Source organism: Suricata suricatta, chromosome 4 (assembly GCF_006229205.1).
Source record: "Suricata suricatta isolate VVHF042 chromosome 4, meerkat_22Aug2017_6uvM2_HiC, whole genome shotgun sequence".
Taxonomy (NCBI): domain Eukaryota; kingdom Metazoa; phylum Chordata; class Mammalia; order Carnivora; family Herpestidae; genus Suricata; species Suricata suricatta.
This window is the reverse complement of record NC_043703.1, coordinates 90,926,253-90,950,231: the sequence shown is the minus strand read 5'-3', so window position 1 is coordinate 90,950,231 and position 23,979 is coordinate 90,926,253. Positions and strand designations below refer to the sequence as shown.

At 40.3% G+C, this 23,979-nt stretch overlaps 1 protein-coding gene across 1 annotated transcript in view; it reads left to right on the top strand.

The window, feature by feature from the left end:
* Positions 1-3,243: 3,243 nt before the first annotated feature.
* The window catches only part of LRPPRC (leucine rich pentatricopeptide repeat containing), a 108,355-nt gene continuing 87,619 nt past the window's right edge, over positions 3,244-23,979 (top strand). The window contains exons 1-5 of the mRNA XM_029937271.1: positions 3,244-3,407; positions 18,702-18,898; positions 20,167-20,289; positions 23,150-23,271; positions 23,385-23,443. Coding sequence (XP_029793131.1) covers positions 3,277-3,407; positions 18,702-18,898; positions 20,167-20,289; positions 23,150-23,271; positions 23,385-23,443 — 632 coding nt within the window. The 5' untranslated portion in view covers positions 3,244-3,276. The remainder of the gene's footprint in view (positions 3,408-18,701; positions 18,899-20,166; positions 20,290-23,149; positions 23,272-23,384; positions 23,444-23,979) is intronic.

Below are 23,979 nucleotides of genomic sequence, written 5' to 3'. Positions count from 1 at the left end.
GTATCCTATTCCGTTCTGCCTCCTCAATGTACTCATTCTGTTTCTCATGCATTATCAAATTTTCACTCCCTACTGCAGCCCTATCCAACAGAGTTTTCTATGATGATGGAAATGTTCTCCGTTGTGCCATGTTGTTCAGTATGCTGGCTACTATCCACTTGAGTATTTGAAAAGCTATTGAGTACTTTAAATGTGGTTAATCACTGAGGAACTAAACTTTGAGAAGTTTATTTAATTTAGGAACCTGGGTGTCTCAGTTGGTTTTAATGAAGTTAAAAAATAATTTTACAGGGTGCGTGGGTGTCTCAGTTGGTTAAGCCTCCGGCTTCGGCTCAGGTCATGATCTCATGTTTGTGGGTTCGAGCCCTGCATTGGTCTCTGTGCTGACAGCTCAGAGCCTGGAGCATGCTTCTGATTCTGTGATTCCCTCTTTTTCTTCCCCTCTGCGCTCCTGCTTTGTCTCTCTCTGTTTCAAAAATAAATAAAATATTAAAAAAAATTTTTACTTAATGTAAATCAATGTAAATAGCCATATACAGGTGATTTCCATCAATAGCAAACATTCTATTATTTCTTCCATCTTAAAAAATATAACGTCCCTTGAATCCACACCACTTCTAGACACCCCCTTCTCTGCTCCCTCCTTCACAGTATATTCTACAAACTGTTTGTCTATGCTCTCTGTATCCACATTCCCTTCCTTTACATACTTTTTAAAATGTTTATTTAGAGTGAGAGAGAGAGAGAGTGCACACACACACATGTGCAAGCAGGAAAGGGGCAGAAAGAGGGGTAGAGCACAGAGCCTGATGCGGGGCTCGATCCCTCCAACCATGAGATCACGATGTGAGCCAAAATCAAGAGTTGGACACAACTGACCGAGCCACCCAGGTGCCCTCTTCCTTCATGTACTATTAAACTCACTTCAGTCTACTTTTTGACTCAACATGTCACCAAAATGATGCTCTTCTCAGCATCACCAGGGACTTCTGTGTTGCCATGTCCTATGGTCAATGCTGAGTTTTCATTTTACCCAAACTAACAGCAACATTTTACGTGGTTGTTAATTCCTTTCTTGAAAGACTTGCCTGTCTGTTATTTGGGATCTCACCTCTCTCTCTCTCTCTCTGTTCTCCTTCTACCTCTTTAGCTGTTCTTCCTGTTTCTTTTGCTGGATTTTTACATTTGCATCCTCCAAATACTGAAATGTCATAAGCCTCAGTCCTTAAACCTCATTTTTCATCTCTATTTTCTTCCTAGATGCTTTCATCTAGCTCCATGGCTTCAAATATTAGGTATGGGCTGTAGATGCCCAAATATATCTCTAGCTCTGAACTCCAGAGACTTGCATATCCTATAGCAAACCCTCTACTGAAACGTTACATTTGTATATCTAACAGGCACCTCAAGCTTCATATTCTGTATGATCATTTTTTTAATGTTTTATTTATTTTTGATACAGAGAGAGACAGAGCATGAGAGCGGGAGGGGCAGAGAGAGAAGGAGACACAGAACCAGAAGCAGGCTCCAGGCTCTGAGCTAGCTGTCAGCACAGAGCCTGACGAGGGTTTGAACCCACGAACGTGAGATCTGACCTGAGCCAAAGCCGGAGGCTTAACCGACTGAGCCACCCAGGCGCCCCTTTATACTGATTTATTTAACATTTATTTATTTTTGACAGAGAGAGAGAGAGAGAGAGAGAGAGAGAGAGAGAGACCCCGACCCAGTGTGGGTGGGGGAGGGGCAGAGAGAGGGAGACACACAGAATCTGAAGCAGGCTCCAGGCTCTAAACTCTTAGCACCCAGACCAATGCAGGGCTCAAACCCACAAACCACGTGATCATGACCTGAGCCGAGTTCGGAGACTCAACCGACTGAGCCCCTATACTGATTTATTTTTACATGGCGGTTCTTACCTATCTTCCCAAACTAAGCTTTGGAGCTCTTAGAGTTCAGACTTGGCCTGTTGTGTTCCTTGCTGGTTCCCATCTCAAAATAGTGACTGGCACTGAATAGCTGTTCAATAAATCAGTGTTGAATGAATTATACTACTAATGCCTAGTATAACCCAGGGTAAATCATGTAACGTTTCTTGGATCTCATTTTCCTCATCTCTCAAAGGAGAGATAAACTAGATAATCTCAAAACGCTCATTTTCTCAGTAAATATTTAATGCTATCTACTGTGTGCCTGGCGTAGGTGCTTCATCTACGGGGAAAGGTCAGTCCCTGCTGTCAAGGAGCTGGACGTTGAGTGGGATCATCAGCCACATGAGGAATTCCCATGGAGGGCTTCCAGCGAAAACTTCTGAGTATTCACCTGGGGATGGGAAGGATACAGTCATGTGAAGAGGGAGCGGGGAAGCCTGTTTCTGGCTTCCCACGTGTACGGGGGGGGGGGGTACCCCTTCCAGACTAAACCTTGTAAAGGCTAGGACCTCCTGTTTAATCCCCAGATTTGGCTCCAGACTCTTAATCTCATCCTATCTTACCTCCGATGCTAGTGCATTTACTGAACGAAGAAGCGTAGTGGGAGTTGGGGTAGATAGGGGGTTCAGTTCCAGCTTTAAAACTATCCGACCTTGGTCAACACCCCGTTTTATAAAGCGAGGCACTGCTAACGGACTTAGGCTTGGACCTGCGTATCCTTTTACACTGTCCTCAAACCCCAGTAACACAAATCGCATCCTATTACCCTTGGAGGCCCTTAGCACAGTGCAAAGGTCCTTAACGTTTCTTCCGTCTCGCAAGTCTCAGAGCTTTCCTAACAATACGTTCCCATCGGAGCAGCAACCTCGGCGCCGAGCCAGGACCGCTGAACGTCTGCGCGGCAAGCGCGCACGCCCGCGAGCCGTCCCACACTCTGGGACTTTCACAGTTGGCTCTTCTCTAGAGTTCCCGGGCGTCCTTGCTAGTTGGTCCCCGCAAGCCTCTGCGCTAGCCTGGGAGGAGTCGACCTCTTTTGACTCTACCAACTGAAACGCGAAGGGGTGGAAGCACTGAGCATGCTAGGATGAAGGCTAGAAAACGAATAGAGAACCTTCCTCAAATAATTAGTGGAGTAACATATTGTTATTAACACATCGCACAGGGCTTACAGGGCTTATTTGTCCTCAGAGAAAAGGTTTGTCCACCTTCCAAGCTAAAACAACGCGTGGCTCCCCCTACGTCTGGCGCGCCCGGCCTTTGGTCTCTTCCGCGCCGGGTGACCCCGCGATCACGTGCTCCTCCAATCCTTCTCGCCGAGCGTGCATCCTGCGGTGGGCACGGCCGAACCATGGCAGCCTTGCTGAGACCGGCCCGCTGGCTTCTCCGCGCCGGAGCGGCCCCGCGCCTCCCGCTCTCCCTGCGCCTCCTGGCAGGCGGCCCGAGCCGGCTGCCCGCCGCCCGCGTCGGGCAGGTCGCCGGGTGAGTGTCCATGTTCTGCCCCCACTCGCCTGCAGTGCGGGCGTCCCCCGGGGTCGTGACGCTGGCTGGAGCTGGGCCCGCATGTCCCACTCCGTGCCTTCTTCGCCACTCTAGGGGCCGAGGGTCCCGGGGCCTTAGACCCCTCTCCTCCCAACCCAGCGGGGGTTTATTGGTGACAGGGTCGGTCGACTTTGGAAGGTCATGGCCATGTGTAGGGTTTGCTTCCGGCCTGGATTCTGCTCTCGCCTAGGACGGGGTCCTCCTGCCTTCGGGCTACCGGCGGCTTGAGAAGCTGGGGGCAGAGGGGTGGGCTTTCAACGCGGCTGCTGGAATCGGGTATTACTCTTCTCCTTGGGATTGACCGGCTTAGGTGCTGTCCTACGTGGCAACATTATCGGTGATCAGTAACTAGCTAGGAGGTATATTTCAAGAGGTTTATTTTGGGGGGAACGGGAGGAATAGGTTGGGAACTTGGAGTGCGCTAGGGATCATTTAGAGAGGGACGTGTAATTATGATCCGCTTGGGCTTTTGCCTGCATTTTTCTGGAGTGGAGTTTTCCTCTCGATATTTACAGGGGTGTGAAATGGGTTGGGAATTGTCACAGTAGGGCTCTGTAAGTGTCAGTGAGTGAATAACTGAACACGTGCAAGGGAAGTTAAATTCCCAGTGGGTGTCAGTGTGTGAATAGATGCTCTGATGGATTGCAGTTTATCAGGAGGTATGTCAGGCATAGACTTGGAAGTGGGGGGGATAAGGAGTTTTGATGAAAAAGTGTTAAGAGTGGTATTCTGACCACCTAAGAAGGGGAGATGGGCACTGAGGTTTTAGAATAGGAGAAAAAAGGATTTTGAAACACTGTTTATAGATAAAAGTGCTTTGGGAGACAATAGGACTAAGAAGAGCTCAGGATTTGCTATGGGACAAGTTACTCAACATTTCTAGAACTCCGTTTCCTTAGCTGGAGTGATAATAACGTTAGTAGTACTGTATGAGATTATCTATAAAAAGCACTTAACATAGGGGCCGGTACTTAGTAAGTGCTTTATTAGTTATTACAATAGTAATAGCTATGATTACATGGATCTTTGTGGAGCAGCCTGGAAACCTACTCTCTGTGTAAAATTATATGGAGGAAATGTTTTATGACTTCTTAACAGCTTAGTTACAGATCTTTGGAGTGTAGCCTGCTTGTAACTTATGGCCTGCCTGGAGTTTTCTCCTTAGGCCTGGAACAGCTGACTTCCAGGAGTCATGCCTCTGCTTCCGCAGAAATGCATTTCTTTGCTTTTAAAGACTTTATTTGGAGAAAGTTGTGCCAATTATTCTTATTTTTTAAATCCTTAACTATCCCTGTGAGGCCAGAGGAGGGTCAATGTTTCATCTTCATCTTCACTGTTGCAGTTGAGGTCAATAGAGAGAACACAATCTAATTAGAGAGAGTATTGGTCTGGGTGTTCATCAGGCCTAGATTTCATTTACATGCTATGGAATCTTACCTAATCTCTCTGATGCTCAATTTCATGATCTGTAAAGTAAAGGTACAAGGTCTTTCTCCCTTTTTTTGCAAAGCTGATTTCTTGTCATTCAGGATTCAACTTAAACACTTTTTTTCAGAGAAGCCTGACCCCTCACCTCAACATTCACTCAAAAAAACTATTTTTGTATTATTGCGCTGCGTCTGACCTGTCTGATAATATTTATCTACTTTCTGTTTGTTTCCTTAGTAGAGAAAGTGAATTGCATAAGAGCAGGATTTTGTTGCATGGAGTGCTCAGCTCATAGCAAACAATAAAGGAAGTATTCATTCCCTTTTTCTCTTGCATTCTTAACAGTTTTATACAATGTCTCCTCCCACGGCTTGTAAGCATGCCCAGACCTTTCCCCGTCTGAAAACCAAAACCTTTCCTCGAACTCTGGACTTACCTCTAGATGCTTACCAGTTTTCCTTCCCTGTTCCGTATTCCTGTCTCCTTTATTTCCTCACTTTGTGTTCACTCTTCCACCCATTGTAGTCACACTACTGGTAAAAGCCATCATTGTCTTGCTTATTAATTTTTTATTGTGTATTTTTAAATGATAAAACTCACGGGCCTTGAGGAGCAATCGCAAAATACAGAGGCAATAGTTATAAATTAAAAGTCACCGTTAGGCGCCTGGCTCAGTCGGTGGAGTGTGGGGCTCTTGATCTCAGGGTTGTGAGTTTGAGCTCCACGTTGGTGTAGAGATTACTTACAAACAAAATCTTAAAAAAAAAAAATTATCCTTAATTCTATCACCCAGAGAGAGCCATTGAGATATATATGTTCTTTGTGTATGGATGTTTGCACGTATGTATGCATGTATACATAATCATTTATGTATGTGTAGATGAAAGTTTATTTCATTTTTTTTTCTCCAGGGATTTTTAAATTCCCAGACCCACTTTTAATGCCTTTAGCTCTGGCATATTACGTTATCTCCCATTTTACCCTTCATGAGACCCTTTGCTTTGCATAAGTCTTTCATGATTCTGTTCTCTTTAGGATTTTTCTCACCTGTATGTTGCTTCTTTTTCCTTCAGTTCACCTCTTAAATGCTGATGTGTTGGGGGGTTTTGCATCAGCCCCTACCTATCTGATCATGATGTTATTTCTCTTCGTGGATATAGACCCTGTACTAGAAACCTCCAGTGGTTGAGCTCCTAGGGCTTCATACGCATCACATTTCAAGTTGGACTCCTCTTTCCTCTCAAATCTGTTCCTTGTATATTCCCTGCTTTAATGAATGTTGCTATTTCTGTCTGCTTCCAAGAGATTTTTCATTCTTATTTCATTGACGCCTCCCTGACCTGACTCCCCCTGTGTACTGATTATACAAATTATTAAGTTCTGTTAGGTTTATTTCACCTGGAATGAATTTCCTCTTCCTCCAACCCTCACATTATCCTGTAGTCTCCCTGATACCGTGATCATGTCATTTTCCTACTTAGAATCAGTCCCTGTGGTGGCTTCCGTTAGTTCCAGGATAAGGTGCTTCATGACCTGGAGATGCCTCTGGGGCCTCACTTTTGATGGGTTCCTCTCCGTGACATTCTATAGTCCAGCCATACCATACTACCATACGAAAGCAGGCTTTTTCATGAGCATAAGAATTCCTTGTGGGGATCTTGTTAAAATGTATTCTGATTTTGTCGGTCTAGGAAGGTTGGCTGAGATTCTGCACATCTGACAAACCCCAGATTATAAAGGTACCGTTGTCCATCTATTGACCAGCAAGTCTCTGAGGGGCTATGTTGCACGACTCTTTGCCTTTGAATGTGGCATTCACTCTTGGAACGTGTCTCCCCTTCCCTCTACTCAGGCATTCCATTCCTTTAGTCTGTTAAATCTTGACTACTTTTCCCGTTTGACCACTCTTCTTTTGTGCCTTCTCTCAGATCCTGAATCGCTAAGCACCTGTCAGCATGATCGCATGTGTACCTGCCAGCGCTCCAGGCCTGGCTGCGAGTTCCTTGAAGGCAGGACTTTGTTTTATTCTTTTTGCTCTCCTACTCCTCTACTTTTTGCTCCTCTACTATGTGCTGACTTCCTGCACATAGGTGACAGAAACGTGTTGAGTAACTCGGGAAATCTTAAACATTGGAGGAAGGATTATCGTGACATGCAGAGACATTCGAAGGGATATTTAATCCATGCGTGTAGTGTGGCGAACCTTCGCGTGTTCACCCCAATCTTGATTTCCTAGAATGTCCTGGGAAGGACAGAGGAGTGTTATTGAGCAAAATTATTAGAATTTATTAATTTGTTTTCAAAACTGAAGCCCCAAAAAGTATATACTTTTATATTCTTGTTCTTCCTTTTCCCATTTCAGCACTTTTTTCATTTTTTAAAATAAAGGTTTTCTTAAAAACCAGCTCTTACCTTATCCTTTTGGGGAATTTGAGGGGCAAGCACTGTTGCTTTTCCATAAACTCTCTTTTTTTTCTAACACTTCTGGATCAGGTGCTGATTATATTTTCTTGTGAGAGTTTTTTTAGACTTTGCTTCAGAGGAAAGATAAGCTTTGAATTGAATCAGTTTGAAAGTGGATCTAGATTGATGATTGGCTTAAAGAGCACACATTGCCCTGTGACAGAATGATGTGACTTCTCAAGTTGGAAGGAAAAAAAACTTTCCCTTGTTTATTTCTTAATAAGACAAAAATCTTTTTTTTTTTTAAATTTTTTTAAATGTTTTATTTATTTTTGATACAGAGAGAGATAGAGCATGAGAGGGGAAGGGGCAGAGAGAGAAGGACACAGAACCGGAAGCAGGCTCCAGGCTCTGAGCTAGCTGTCAGCACAGAGCCCGACGAGGGGCTTGAACCCACGAACGTGAGATCTGACCAGAGCCGAAGACGGAGGCTTAACCGACTGAGCCACCCAGGCGCCCCTAAGACAAAAATCTTAACACATATTAAGAGTCTTGTCTGGGTCCCTTTGGGGTTTTGATTCAGCCTCTATATGAATGTATCAATTTCAGAGGGCTATGGTAGGCACAAGCACAACTCATTTGTGCTGTCCATGAAAGAGGAATGTACTGGGGCGCCTGGGTGGCTCAGTTGGTTAAACATTCAACTCTTGATTTCAGTTCAGGTCATGATCTCATAGTTCGTGAGTTTGAGCCCCGTTTTGGACTCTGTGCTGATAGTGCAGAGCTTGCTTGAGTGTGTGTTTCTCTCTCTCTCTCTCTCTCTCTCTCTCTCTCTCTCTCTCTCTCTCTTTCTCTCTGCCTCTCTCTGCTTCTCCCCTGCTTAGGCACACGTGCACTCTCTCAAAAATAAACATTAAAAAAGAAATATAATACTGTAGTGTTTCAGAGAGAAGAACAGTCACATTTGTTTATGGTAGGGGCTCACTTGAGTTTAAGAGGACATATGGTAACGAGTAGTGAGAGTTCCAGGGGAAGAGAAGAGTAGAGAGAGACTTGCTGTACTCTCATCCTATGTGGCTACGTGGGGTTGGATATAGAAGTTGATACTGCAAAGGCCAGTTGATTTCTTGTAGCTATTATGGTTGATTAGAAGTTGGTCAGTTGATGGTTGAAAGCCATTGGAGAGTTTTGAGAGGTACAGGTTTTGACAAAGTTAACACAGACTATAGGAGAGATGGAGGCTAGGGATGGATAGACCAGTAGGAACAACATGTGCTGCCACAGATTTGGGCTAATAGGACCTCAGCTAGGTGGTGCAGAGCTGAAAAACAAAAAGCAAACACTTCCTTTTCTTCTTGAGAGATTGAGAACAGGAGATTGGTCAGCATGTTGGCGGAATTAAGCAGAATAGATTTGGAGATGAGGATAAATAGTACTTTCAGATTAGATCTTTACTGCTTTCACGCCTTGTATGAATACATCACACATGCATTTCATCTCTTGGGGTTCATATTACAAATTAGGAAAGCAGCTTAGAAGAGTGAAGTAATTTATCAGGAGTCTCCAGCTGGGATTTCAATGCAGATGCCACAATGCCCAGAGTTGAAGTGTTTTGAGTATGTTGTGCTTTAGGTGTTTAGGTGACTTGTATACACATAAGTAATATGGATTACTTGTGGACATACCCTTTTTTAGAAGGTGATATGATGCATTGTAAATTTAGGAATTAAAGACTATCCCAAGTGAGTAGGCATATGATATGATCTTAGAATGTAAACTCTGGAAGGGATCTTTAGAGTAATCTTGTCCATCCAGATTCTCGCTTCACAGATTCTAAAGAGTATATCCTGTTCCATATTACATCATAGGTCCCAGGCTTCATCTCTTCCTGAGGAGGACTGGAGGAGCCTAAGGTGGAAGAGACCTTTGGATAGGTGGAAAGGAATTGGATGTTTCAAGCCAGGAGACTTTTTATTTTTTATTTATTTATTTTTTTTGCGAGCGAGCGGGGGAGCACACAAGCATGCAGGTGAAGGAGGGAGGGAGGGGTTGGGGGGAGAGACTGAAAGTAGGCTCTGACCTGTCAGCACAGAGCTCAGTGCAGGGCTTGAAGCCACAAACCATGAGATCATGACCTGAGCCAAAGTCAGATGCTTAACCAACTGAGCCATCCCAGCAGCCCAAGCCGGGAGACGTTTAAGTGTAGAAGAGTTACAAGTGGCTTTTTTAGTCTAGAAATTATGTGACTTACCATAAAGCATAAAACTGTGTTTGGGGGACAGTTTAACTGGGCAAGATTTTTTGGAGGATTGAGGTTTTGCAAAATAGTTGAGTGAGAAAGTTCATTGAAATAGCATTACAAAAGGCTTTTCTTAAATGTTTATTTTTGAGAGAGAGAGAGACAGACTGTGTGAGCAGGGGAGGGGCAGAGAGAGACCCAGAATCTGAAGCAGGCTCCAGGTTCCTGTCTGTCAGCACAGAGCCCGATGTGGGGCTCAAACCCATAAACCACAAGATCATGACCTGAGCTGAAGTTGGACGCTTAACTGACTGAGCCACCCAGGCGCCCCTGCTAATACATTTTTAAAAGAAGAAAATGCTCTAGGAAATGTGTAGTTAATATTTATCATGCTTACTTTGCCAGGTCTTTTGGATATACAATCTCGGTGTTGCTGAAACTTTGGGCATTTGTGTACTGCCTTCAGATTTTTATATGAAATCTGAGTATTACTGCAACTATTATTTACATTTGATATTTTTCTTTACATTGGTTTTAGGTTTAAACTGATCTTTTTATAACTTAATTTCGTCTTAAGCAAAACTGTTAGTAAAATAAGGAACTTGATATGATAGTTATTTTTAAACATTAAAATAGATAAAAGTACCGAAATGAAAAATTTTTGTCTAAATGCTATCTAAAATTGTCTTGCCTAGCCCAAGGGTGATATTTTGGGAAACACTGCATTATCTCCGTTAATCTTTGTGATATCTTCGTGAGGTAAATGCCCCCAGAATTTACAGGCTGAGAGAAAGTTGGAGCAACTTGGCCAAGTCACATGTCTTACAAATGGCAGAGTCTGAACTTAAGAACGTCCCTAGGACTCAGCCTCATGCTCGGAAGCTCAGAGCTCCTGTGTTTCCACCATACCACGGAGTCTTCTGTTTTTGTCTCTAAGATTGTCCTATCCAGTGTTCATGAAAATGATATGTAATAGGGTAGGATATATACGGAGGATTAAGGAAGTCTCCCTAAGGCACTTTTATGTGAAATTTTCGTCATTATTTATAGGGAAGTGAGAATTAACATATGGTATTGATGAGACTTGTTGCTTGGAATTTGCTGTTAAATCAGGTGGGGGCCTTGGTACTAGGTATTTCTTTTTCATCTCTGCCACCCACTCTGGTTGTAAGCTTCCCTTAGCCTTTTACCTGGACTATTGCAATGGTTTCCTAAATGGTATCTGTCTTAATTCTTTTTTTTTTTTTTTTTACTGTTTAATTTTGAGAGAAAGAGATACAGAGTGTGAGTGGGGGAGGGCTGGAGGGGGGGGCGGGACACAGAATCCGAAGCAGGCTCTAGGCTCTGAGCTGTCGGCACAGAGCCTGATGCGGGGCTGGAACTCATGACCTGTGAGATCATGACCTGAGCCAAAGTCGGATGCTTAACCAACTTAGCCACCCAGGTGCCCTCTAGTTTCTTCACCCAGCAGTTAGACTAATCTTTTCAAAACAGAAATTGATCATGTCACAAACCCTGCTCATAAACCTTCAATGGGTTTCTGATCTATTTCTGTACTTGGCATAAAATCTGTACCAAGAATAAAATCCAGACTCTTTGATCTTTGTAACCCTTCATGATCTAGCCCTTTACAACCTCATCCACTCTGTTGCTCATTTGCTTGGCCTGCTGACTGTTCTGGCTTGCTTGGAATAGTCCTCCCCTCTTGTCTATGGCTGCTGCTTTTTAGCCTCGGCTAAAAAATTAAAGTTAAATTTTCCTTGAGCATTTTTAAAAAGATTTTTTTTTTTTTTGGTAATCTCTACAGTGTGGGGCTCGGACTCATGACCCCGGGATCAAGAGTTGCACGCTCTTCTTGAACGGAGCCAGCCAGGCATCCCCATTCTTCTTGAACATTTTATTCAAAACAGAACCCTGCTATTACTCTTTTTTTTTTAATGTTTTATTTATTTTTGATATAGAGAGAGACAGAGCATGAGAGGGGAAGGGGCAGAGAGAAGGAGACACAGGACAGGAAGCAGGCTCCAGGCTCTGAGCTAGCTGTCAGCATAGAGCCCGACACGGGGCTCGAACCCACGAACGTGAGATATGACCTGAGCTGAAGTCGGAGGCTTAACCGACTGAGCCACTCAGGCGCCCCACTATTACTCTTTCATTGAAGTCACTTATTTCCTTCATAGAGCTTACCACAGCAGTTTTTAAATTTTTTTGAAGTTTAATTGATTATCAGATTTACTCACTAGATAAGTAGAAGGGCTCATCCTTAGCACAGTGCCTTCGACACAGAAGCTACTCAGTAAATATTTTTTGAATTAATAAAAGAATTTAGGTTTGTTGTGATAAAGGTATGAACTACATGGTATTAATGAGGGAATGACATGAAGATGCTTTTGGGGATGCTGGATCTGGCAGTTGTATTAATAAAAGCTGAAGCCCAAGAAAGTAAGGAGTTTGCTGCAGTAAATCCATGTATTCTGGGGGCACCTGGGTGGCTCAGTCAGTGGAGCTGACTCCTGATTTCAGCTCAGGTCATGATCCCAGGGTTGTGGGACCAATGTAGTGGTCGTGTAGTCAGTAGTAGTAGAGAAATTTGAAAGGAGTACTAACCTCTTTTGAGAGGAGGTATTGTGTATTTTTGTCTTGTGTAGACTACTATAGAAATTGTACTCCTTGACCCTACAAAGATAGGGTTCGTTGAAGTCATGATATATCTTATGGTCTGGGGTACCAATTGTCAAGTGAAGTGAACAATTAGTGTTTTAAAAAATCTTTTCTCTGGGGGCACTTGGTTGGCTTAGTGGATTAAGTGTCTGACCCTTGATACTGGCTCAGGTTATGATATGGGGGCTGTGGGAACCAGCCCTGAGTCCAGCTCCTTGCTGAGCTCCCTGTGAGCCTGCGGGGGCCTGGGGGGAGGGGGGGGGCAGGGAGGTTCTCTTTCCTTTTCCTTTTCTCTGTCCCTCCCCTGCACGTACGCCTGTTCTCTCTTTCTAAATAAATAAGTAAACATTTATTTATTTATTTTTTAATTTTTTATTTATTTTGAGAGAGAGAGAGTGCGAGCAGGGGAGGGTCAGAGAGAGAGGGAGATACAGAATCCGAAGCAGGCTCCACGCTCCGAGCTAGCTGTCAGCACAGAGCCCGATGTGGGGTTCGAACCCATGGACCATGAGATCATGACCTGAGCCAGATGCTTAACCGACTGAGCCACCCAGCACCCCAGTAAATATTTAAAACCTTTTCTCTGTTGGGGCAGCTGATTGGCTCAGTCAGTAGAGCATGCAACTCTTGATCTCAGGATCATGAGTTCAAGCTGTACATTGGACATGGAGCCTACCCAAAAAATAAATAAAAGGAGGCATTATCTTTTTGAATTTTTAGCATGTTAAAACCTAAATGGAATCAGTAATATACAAAATATGTAAAAAGAATTATATACCATGTGCAAGGGTGGCTTAACATTTGAAAATCAATCTATGCAGTCAACTATCAATAGGCTAAAGAAAATTCAAGTGAAATAAATAAAGAAGGGATTGGTAAGAACATGACATGAGCTTGAGATCCCCATTACCACTACTTTACATTGTGAACCCCTTTGCAGCCACATTAGTTTCCTTGATGCCTTTCTGCCATGTTGAACTCCTTTCTGAAGGTGACTACCCAAGTACAAATCCTGGACCGGTCATCTTATCATTAACTGACTAGCTTTTACTGTGACTTTGGGCACGTGCTTCAGTTTTCTTACCCGTAAGATGAGGATTATAGTAATAATTTTTTGTTATTTAGCATGCATCATTAAATGTGTAATATACGTTAACTACTGGTCATACCTATTCCATCGCATATCTGTATCTTTTCTTAAATTCCAGGAGCTTCAAAGGGCTAGATTGACTCATAATAGCAATGATGAAGGTAACAGGGAAGGTAATGTTTTGAGAATGTGTGTGTTTGGTGTACATTTGAACTTGAAGAAGAATAATTAAGACTTCAATAAAAAGTTTTATTTGAAAAAATAAATACCAAGACTACACAAAACATACAAAGATCTCTTTAAACTCAACAGTAAGAAAACTTAAAACAAAAAAGAAAAAGAGAAACGTAACGACCATATTGCAAAATGAACAGAAGATCTGGAAGGTTCACAAAGGAAGATATATAGGAGGCAAATAAGCATATGAAAGATGTTCAACATCATATATCATTAGGGAATTGCAGATTCAAACAACAGTTAGGTACCACTGCATACTTGTTAGAATAACTAAAATCCAAAACATCTTCAGCACCAAATGTGGGTGAGGATGTGGGGCAATTGGGAGCTCTTCTATTTAATGCTGGTGGGAATGCAAAGTGGTGCAGCCATTTTGAAAGACTTTGTCAGTTTCTTACAAAGCTAAACAAAAATATAAGCTTTCCCTGTAATCCAGTGGTCACACTCCTAGATATTTACCTAAATGAATCAAAAATTTACATCCACAAAAAAGTCTGCATGCAAATGTGTATTGATGCTTTATTCATATTTGCCCAGATTGGAAACAGCCAGTATGTCTGTTCTTCATTAGGTGAATGGGTAAACAAATTATGGTCAATTTGTAAAGTGGAATAATATTCAGCACTAAGAAGAAATGTGTTAATCAAGCCACAGAAAGACACGGAGGAACCTTCAGTGTATTTTTTGAGGTGAAAAAGCCAGTCTGGAAAAGACTCCAGATGTGATTCCAACTGTAAGACATTTTGGAAAAGGCAAAACTATAGAGAAGGACAAAGGTGGTTGACAGAGGTTCAGGAGGCTGGGGGAAGGGATGAACAGGCAGAGCACAGGGCATTTCTAGGGCTGTGAAACTCTTCTGTGTGGTACTGTGATGCTTATCATAGATTTGTCAAAACCCATAGGTATACACATACAGAGGAAACCCTATTGTAAAGCATAGGCTTTAGTTAATGTATTGTGATTGGTTCATCATGTACAACACGTGTACCACCCTAATACAGGATGTCAATAGGGGAAACTAAGTGAGGGGAAGAGGATATACAGGAACTCTGAACTCTGCACAATTTTCTGTAAACTTAAAAATGCCATGAAAAGGTAAAGTATTAGAAAAAAAAGTAAAGTTTTAAGAGGGGAATCTCGTGGAAGCCTGCTTATAATAATATGGTCCTTGTACCTTTTAGAAATATGGATACTCAACTATAAAGTCATTATTTTTTTATAGTAAAGAGTTGAAATAAAAACCACCATCAGTTAAAAAAAAAATGAGAGGGGCGCCTGGGTGACTCAGTCAGTTAAGTGTCCGACTTCGGCTCAGGTCATGATCTCGCTGCTGTGAGTTCGAGCCCCGCGTCGGGCTCTGTGCTGACAGCTCAGAGCCCAGAGCCTGCTTCAGATTCTGTGTCTCCCTCTCTCTCTTCTTTTGCCCTGCTCACTCTGTCTCTCTCTCTCAAAACAAAGACATAAAAAAAATTTTTAAATAAAAAGAAAAGAAAAACAGTGCCGAATTTTGCCAGAGGAAATTCATGGATAATATGAATAATAGTGGTGAGTGCCAGTTTCTGGAGGGAACCTAAAATTTAACTCCAAAATGCAAAAGAGCCGCTTATGACACATTGATGAGATGAAGAAATAATTTTCACTATGTGGTTACATCAGTTTTGGTCCTCAGATTGGAGGCAGTGCGTTCCAGCTTGTGCAAGATTGATGAGTAGGTGTCTACACTGCATAAACTTTCCTTCATCCCTGGACTTGTTCTTTACTTTCTATCACAGCATACCTGTTGTCCTAGCTGCGAAATTCTTGTTTTGTACTGGGTTTGTTTCTGAGGAATCTAAAGAAAGGTTTTGGGCCAAATTAGGAAACACTGCCATGTAGGGAAGCACTGGAGACTCCCTTTTGAAGAGTGTAGAATCCTTCAGTTAAATGTGTGACCCTTCCCTCCCCCCAGTTCATTCTGATGGTGGAGTCATAGCTCAGCTTATGTAAGTAAGGTCAATATGCTGGGACACCTGGGTGGCGAAGTTGAGAGTCCGACTCTTGATCTCAGTTCAGGTTATCATCTCCGGGTTCGTGAGTTTGAGCCCCACATTAGGCTCTGCATTGATGGTGCAAAACCTGCTTGGAATTCTGTCTCTTCTCTCTGCCCCTCCCCTGCTTGTACATGTGTGTGCACACTCTCTCTAAAATAAATAAGCTTTAACAAAAGTTTTAAGTGAAGGAGAGTTGGTTGCATTAAAGATTTATTTGTGGAAAAATTAGCTTTAAGATGTTCAGAATTGGGGCGCCTGGGTGGCTCAGTCAGTTGGCTCAGGTCATGATCTCACGGTTCATGGGTTCGAGCCCCACGTCAGGCTGACCGGTTGCTCAGAGCTTGGGGCATGCTTCAGATTCTGTGTCTCCTCTTTCTGCTCCTCCCCTTTCACGTTCTGTCTCACTGTATCTCTCAAAAATAAATAAATATTTAAAAAAATGGAAAAGTTCAGAATAACGTACTTTGTCTTCTGTCTGAATTTCGTGTTTGTTTGATCTTACATTTTAAAACTGCATTTTAGCAAAGGTTTTTATTTTTGTGCTTTTTCACAGTTTATAAGGTTTGGGTTGAGTAAGAAAATCTTGACAAATATACTTCCATATGGTTTTGAAATTTCTGTCTTAATCAGCTTTCATTGTTTTGAACAATATTTATTGTACATTCACCTGAATGACATGTTCTGGGTGATTTAAAATAATGCTATTTTGTGTTTGTTTAACAAGGGCATAGTTTAGTAACAAAAGATCCAGTAGATAGGTGAATGACCAGAGAAAACCTTTGAAAATAAGGGATAAATAAGTAGGAGCATATCTTCTGTGGTTTGTAGGTGATTAGCATTTAATTAATTCAGCTCATTTAACAAATGAGCCATCTACAAATTAATCAGTTAGCCATCTAAGTGCTGATCATTAGGTTTGTAAAGGTAAGAAGACATTGTCTTAATTAATTAATATCCTGATTTTTTTCCATTGTTTTCCAATTTGTTTACATAGGTAAAATCATTGATGGCCAGAGTGCTTGTGATTTGTCCCAGATCACAGTAGCAGAATTTCTCGCCTAGTATCTGTTATTGGCTCTGTATTTTACATAACCTTGTGGTGAAACTTTTAGTGTAGACTTCTTTAATGTAGTATCACATACTTCATCATTCAATTTGTGATTGGTTTTCCAGGTAGAGAACATAGGTAGGAAACTGACAGCTTTATTTTTATTTTAATTTTTCTTAATTTTTTTAAACATTTATTTTTGACAGACTGAGTGTGAGGAGGGGAGGGACAGAGGAAGAGGGAGACAGAAGCTGGCTCTAGGCTCTGAGCTATCAGCATAGAGTCGGACTCAGGGCTCAAACCCATAAACCATGAGCCGAAGTCGGCCACTTAACTGACTGAGCTACCCAGCGCCCCATCAGCTTTATTTATTTATTTATTTATTTTTTATAACTTTTTTGTGGAAATTTAATTCTTTTTTTTAAAGTTTTATTTATTTTTGATACAGAGAGAGACAGAGCATGAGAAGGGGAGGGGCAGAGAGAGAAGAAGACACAGAACTAGAAGCAGGCTCCAGGCTCTGAGCTAGCTGTCAGCACAGAGCCCAGTGTGGGGCTCGAACTCACAAACGTGAGATCTGACCTGAGCTGAAGTCGGAGGCTTAACCGACTGAGCCACGCAGGCGCCCCATCAGCTTTATTTTTAAACTTACTACTATGTGAATGTTTATTGGTAATTGGGGTAAAAATGCAAGAAAAATGGGATTATCATCAAGAAGGTGTCTCTGGATTAATAAATATTTTTACATCACATTCTGTTAATATGTACTTTGTATATATTATTTAGTTACACTTACTGTCTGCTGTTGGAAAGTTTAATATATTTTGGAATAAATGTAAATCTTTGTGCATTAGAGATTTTGTGTTAAAAACTGGTGTTTGAATGAAGAGAAAGCTTAAATTCAATTCAAAGATTCATGATAGGGTTTTCCTTACACATAAGGATTATTTTTAAATGTCATATTTGTAAATTGGGTGTAGCCTGTATTTCTGCAGTATGGAATACCTCTAATTTCATGTTTTTTTTTAATTTTTTTTTTTACTGTTTATTTTTGAGAGAGAGAGAGAGAGAGCGTGAGCGAGCACACAAGCAGGGGAGGGGCAGAAGGAGAAGGAGACACAGAATCCGAAGCAGGCTCCAGGCTCTGAGCTGTCTGCACAGAGCCTGATGTGGGGGCTTGAACTCACAAACCGTGAAGTCATGACCTGAGCTGAAGCCGGACACCTAACTGACTGAGCCACCCAGGCGCCCCTCTAATTTCATGTTTTAGAGCATTTGGCTTATGTGTTAGGCCCTCTATTAGTAAAATATCGAATGGTTTAAAGGTTGTTTGCTCTTTAGAAATATATATGTACTAGGCTGACCTTATCTAATTTATAAACTTCTTTACTTTCTGAAAATTAATGATATTTAATACCAGAAACCTAGTTTTATTTTTAATGTTGCAGTTGTTAAAATAACTAGAGAAGTACTATATAATTAGTATTTTGACAGATGGAAAGCAGATATGAATTGAGCTGAAACACCGTCCCTATAAAATGTTTCAAATTTATTTAGACAGATTGGAAATTCTTTTGTTCTGAATGATTCAGTAAAAAATTGCATAATTTAAACTTGGACATTGGTCTTTTAAATTCATAATGAGATTACACCTAGAAAACATTTGAAAGTTATCAGAATTTTAAATACATTTTGGATCTCTTGTCTCATTTGTAAGGTGAGAAGAACGTTGTAGCATAAACTGCTTCATTTTCCTTCATTAAGCTGGTTTTACTAAAGGGAAATAAACACACAGACACACCTAAACCACACCATATTATTGTTTTAGTTTGAAATGATTCCATGTGGAAGGTTTTCTAGACACTAACAGTTGTTCAAGAGATTTGCTTTGCATACAATTTCTTTGCTGTGATTTTATTTAGAATAAAAGGCAGAGCTTTCTCTCCTACCATCTGATACTTCTCTGAGCATGTCTGGGTTTGTACCAGAATTTAGGTATTTGGTGTCCAATAAACTTTGTATAAATTTTGCTCAATAAAAGAATTTATATGGATAGGAAATGAGTTCAGTTAATTACCAATTGTGTTTCATTTTATAGAGGGCTACTGAGTCAAGCCAGGCTGTATGCCACTGCTGTTGAGAAAAAGAATTATCTTCAGGAAGAGCCTTCTTCTCATAGAAAGAGCACCAGTCAATTTGACTGGGCTCTAATGAGGCTGGATAATTCGGTCCGAAGGACTGGCCGCATCCCAAAGACTCTTCTCCAAAAAGTCTTCGATAACACCTGTCACTCAGGTACATCAAGGTTTTCTGTAGATTTTCTTGTCTGGGGGCAAGATCACTGTAGAACACTTTATTTGATACTTCTAATTTTGTTATTTCTTTTGTTAATGATTTTATGTTATGATTGTGATCTTTTGGTGTTTCCAACTCATCAGGGTGAAGTTTTGCGTAAAACATTTGTGTTTCAGACATTTATTCCAAAATCAGCAAATAAAAATTGTCTTTTTGCTTTCCACCATTTATAAAAAAGTTACTTTCAGTGGCAGATTGTCTTGGAAGTTACTGTTTTTCTTGTCTTGCCTTGTATAGGGTCAACTTTCCCTAAGATGCTCACAAACGATAGATTCCCAGAAAGACCAGTAATCATTATTTCCTGTTCATTTTCACTTAGCTATTATAATCCATTTGATTTACTTTGATAATCTGGTGGAAGGTTGGAGGCCCTCTTACCACCTCCCACCCCCACAAGTCCAGCTTGCAAACATGCACTTAATGTTGCATGTAGTTACAGAACGTTCCCAGCTTCCTAAAGCCCATCTGTGGATTTCATTCACATTAAAAAGCTATGGAATCTGATGATGAGGGATATCAAACAAGTATCAGTTATAATTGTGTGTATTAAAGGCTATTGTGTCATTTCCTCTTTTTGATTTATTCAGAGTTGAACAACTATTGGGTATTTTTATCACTTCAAACAGAAATCTCCAAACCCGTAGCCATTATCCCCCAACCCCTGATCCCTTCCAGCCTTAGACAACTACTAGTGTGCTTTTTGGCAGCTTTCTTATTTTGGATGCTTTATATAAGTGGAATCATGCGATGAGTGGGTTTTTTTCATTTTAGTGTCAGAGACATGTAGATAAAGGCCATGGGTAAAGGAAGAAGGACGTTTATTTTGTAATTGATTGTAAACTTGGTATTCATGTGTTTTAATTGTATTGCTCTGTACTAGTTTCATAATATACTGAGAAACTTAGCCTTTGAATCATAGCAAGCAGTGCTTATAAATTAAGTTCTGTGTATTTTTATTTGGTGTAGAGCCTTGCAGAGTACATGGATTCATAACCTTAGCTTTTTAAAAGCAGGCTAATTTTAAAAGCATACTTTTTAGTAACATTGTAAATGTTTCTTGTGGATTTGGGTAGGGTTTTTCCGTTTGTGGGTACTCTTAATATCTTAGGCAGGAGATTTTTGACTCTGCGGATTTCAGGTTAAATTTTGGTGTTTATCTCTATGACATCGCTGTTGTGTTAAATGTTTCCCGGTGCCTTTGTTCGCAGGTAGCCCTGGTGGTAATCAAGCCTTGCTTCTCCTGCGCAGCTGTGGTTCCCTCTTGCCTGAGCTGCAGCTCTCAGAGAGAACTGAATTTGCTCATAGGATATGGGACAAACTTCAGAAAATGGGTATGATTATTTAAAAATATGATGTGTATATGTAAAAAGTGTAGACATTTTTTCTTTTGGTAAATAAGAATTTCTTTACATAAATGCTGTAATTCAATTTAATGGAAGAGCTACTTGGTAAAATTTATCTGGTGAGTTATAGTGACATCTAGGGGCATTAGGAATAAAATAATTTACTGATGTAACATTGTGTGTCAACTACACTCAAATGAAAAATAAAGTAATTTTCATAACATTTATTACTTTCATGGTAAGTTAAAAAGAAAAAGGACAGAATAAAAAGGCATTGGTTTGTCAAAGTTGTGAATGCACATACCATTTGACCACGTGGTTCCATTTGTTGGAGTTTAGATAACAGGGGCACTGGGGTGGCTCTGTCGGTTAAGTGTCCGACTTCAGCTCAGGTCATGATCTCGCGGTTCATGAGTTCGAGTTCTGCGTCAGACTCTGGACTGACAGGTGAGAGCCAGGAGCCTGCTTTGCGTTCTCTGCCTCCCTCTCTCTGCCCCTCCCCCACCCCAAATAAATAAACTTTGAAAGTAAAAAATATTAAAAAGAAAGTATTTGGGGGCACCTCAGTGGCTCAGCTGGTTAAGCTGCTGGCTTTGTCTCAGGTCATGATCTCACAGTTTATATGAGTTCGAGCCCCACATCGGGCTCTGTGCTGACAGCTCAGATTCTGTGTCTTCTCTCTCTGAACCTGTCTCACTCCTGCTCTGTCTCTCAAAAATAAATAAAATGTTAAAAAATTACTTTAAAAAGTATTTATATTGCAGATATATTCAAATGTGCAAAAGGATATCCTTTATTGTAGTTTGCTTATAATAGTTAGAAATTGGAACCAACTCTTATGTCTCACTGGGGATCAGATAAATTATGGACTGTCCATGAAATGGAATACTGTGCAGCTGTTAAAAAAGGAGGAGTTCTTCTGTATTAATGTGGGGTGTTCTCCAAAATAGAAGGAAAAATTAAGGTGCCAAACGGTGTATATAGTATGTTACTATTTGAAGAAAAATGTTTATATCTGTGTATGCATATGATGTTGAAATAGTTCTGGAAGGATAATAAATACCAGATACAATTTTTACTCTGTACGTTTTAATACTTTTAAAATTTTGAACCGTGAACACTATCTATTCAGAAAATAACATCATTTAAAAGACCATTAGATAAAATTCAGTGTTCATCCTTAATTTTGAAAAACCTTAACAAAGAATAGAAGGATGCTTCTTTAACATGTTAAAATTTAAAGCCAACAGCTAATATCATGCAATGAAATAAGTAGTGAAACAGTACTAGAGATTGCAGTTTTTTTAGATGATGTGATTATTTACCTGTAAAATCACAAAATCAACTTACAGTAAAGTAGAAGGAAATATTAAATGTTCAAGAATCTGTAACTTTTCCTAGTTAGAAAATGAAATGGATAAAAAGCTCTAAGTTTAGTCACCAATATATAAAGTATCTATGAATATCCTTCAAGAAATATGTAGCACCTATATGGAAAAAAAACTATAGAATAAACATAGAGCCTCACCTCCGTTTTGAATTCTAGAGAATTGATTTTGATGACAAGTTCATTTTTAAGGATTTGAAGAGAATAGATGAATAGTGGAGTTCGGAATGGAAAAGAGCTAGGTATTAAAGCAGCACGAAAGTGAAGATAAAGAATTGGCTTCATAAAAACTAGAAGTTTCTTTATGTCAGTAAGGTCTTTCAGCCAGAGAGCGGCTTTTTAGCCAACCATTATTAGAGTTCAACATGCTTTTTTAGACGTTTCAGACACTGTATGGTAACCTTGTTGCCTGATCACATTGCAGATGTTGAATTGTATATGGTTCCCCTGGAGGCCCTATATAAAATGTTACAATGGTTAACAGATCGGACACTCCGGGGGCAGACCACCTACATTCAAATCTATGGTCACTTACTAGCCATGTGGCCTTGGAAGTGGAAGAGTCCGTTTTCCTCATCCATAAGATGGGGATACGAGTACGTGTCTCAAAGCTGTTTTGATGTGTCACAGAGCTTCTAGGTACAGAGCACTTAGCACAGTTTGTGAAACATAGTAAGCACTGTATGTACACGTGCTTACTATAGTAAGCTAATAACAAATATTAATAGAATAAGGTCTCTGCTGTCTAGAATCTCAAACTGACACTAGATACCGACTAGAGGCCTGTGTTGCTACAGGCAGTTAAGATCTGGAATTTAATTGTTGCAAATTTAGTAAAACATTAGTCCTAGATTAATATGATGACCAAGATGTCCTCAGTGGGTAGAGGAAGGCTGAATGGTAACCTTGATTGATGTGGCCTTAGGCAAGATAGAACCTAGAAGAAAATACAAGGCTTTGGAATAGGGGTAATTAACAATAGTAAACTATCGGTAACTGGAAATGGAACCTTCAAACAAACACTGAGTAGCCTGACTAGTAAGTAAAATTGTCCACACAGTCCTACCTGTATAAAACCACTGCAGCCACAGTCCGTCCTGGTGTGTCTGTACTGTGGCAAGGACTGCTTTCTGTTGAAAATCTTTGTCACTTTAAATACAGAGGTATTGTCAACATTGTCCAACAGGAAGGGAGTATTATGCTTCATAAGTAAGACCCTTCTTAACACCTGAATAAGAAGTTACTTGTAACTGTATAGTAAGTCAGTTAGTTACTCTCTTAATGCTTAGCTCACTCTGTTCTGACAGGATTTCTGTATAGATGGGTCTAAGTATTGGGTGAAATGCTGAAGTTCTCATTTTACCCTTTTGTCTGTTAAATTTAAGTATGCATATTTTAGTTGTGATAAAGAATATGTTTTTAGGTCCTTTTCTAAAAATTTGATTTAAATTTTATTTATAGGTACTGTGTATGATGTAAGTCATTATAATGCTTTACTTAAAGTCTATCTTCAAAATGAACATAAATTTTCACCAACTGACTTCTTGGCAAAAATGGAGGAAGCAAACATTCAACCAAATCGAGTAGGTAGTTGCTATCATAAATATTTATTGGTTATGTCACTTAAAAAAATTTTTTTTAATCCCAGGAAAAAGGTAGTATTTAAAAAATATTAACTAGCCCGTTTCCTTGACAGGTGACATACCAGAGGTTGATTGCAGCTTACTGTAATGTAGGAGACATTGCAGGTGCCAGGTATGGAGCTCTGTAAATACATGTTTACACAAACAGATTTGTAAGTCCTGTAAACCTAGGATATATATTCATTTGTCTTTTTTATTTTCTTTTTTTTAAGTTTCTTCTTAGGGAAATTATTTCAGAAGGATTTTAATTTAGCAAATTTGGTCATATGACTCAGACAAAATTTAAAATTGTGTAAGAGAAGAAAGATAAATGAGTGTTGCTATTTTAAATAAAATTTTGATTTACTGGAGCAGAGGCCTAAAATTGTTAGGTGTGTAATATTGGCTTCAGTCCTTTTAAATTGAATATTTCCTGAAGTAAATGTTTTTAGCCATTTGAACTGTATTCATTTGTCAAACTTGGAATATTCTATCTTGCTGATTCATATGAAATCAGTTGTGACATTTATTTCTCTGTAAAATTAAGTACTACTTTTGGATGGAGGTTTTAGGAAATCATGAATAAAGTGAAATGTATAATTCATTTTTAATTAAATGGATTTTATTAAACTTTATAGGCTTTTTAAAGGTTAATTCGTATACAAGAAA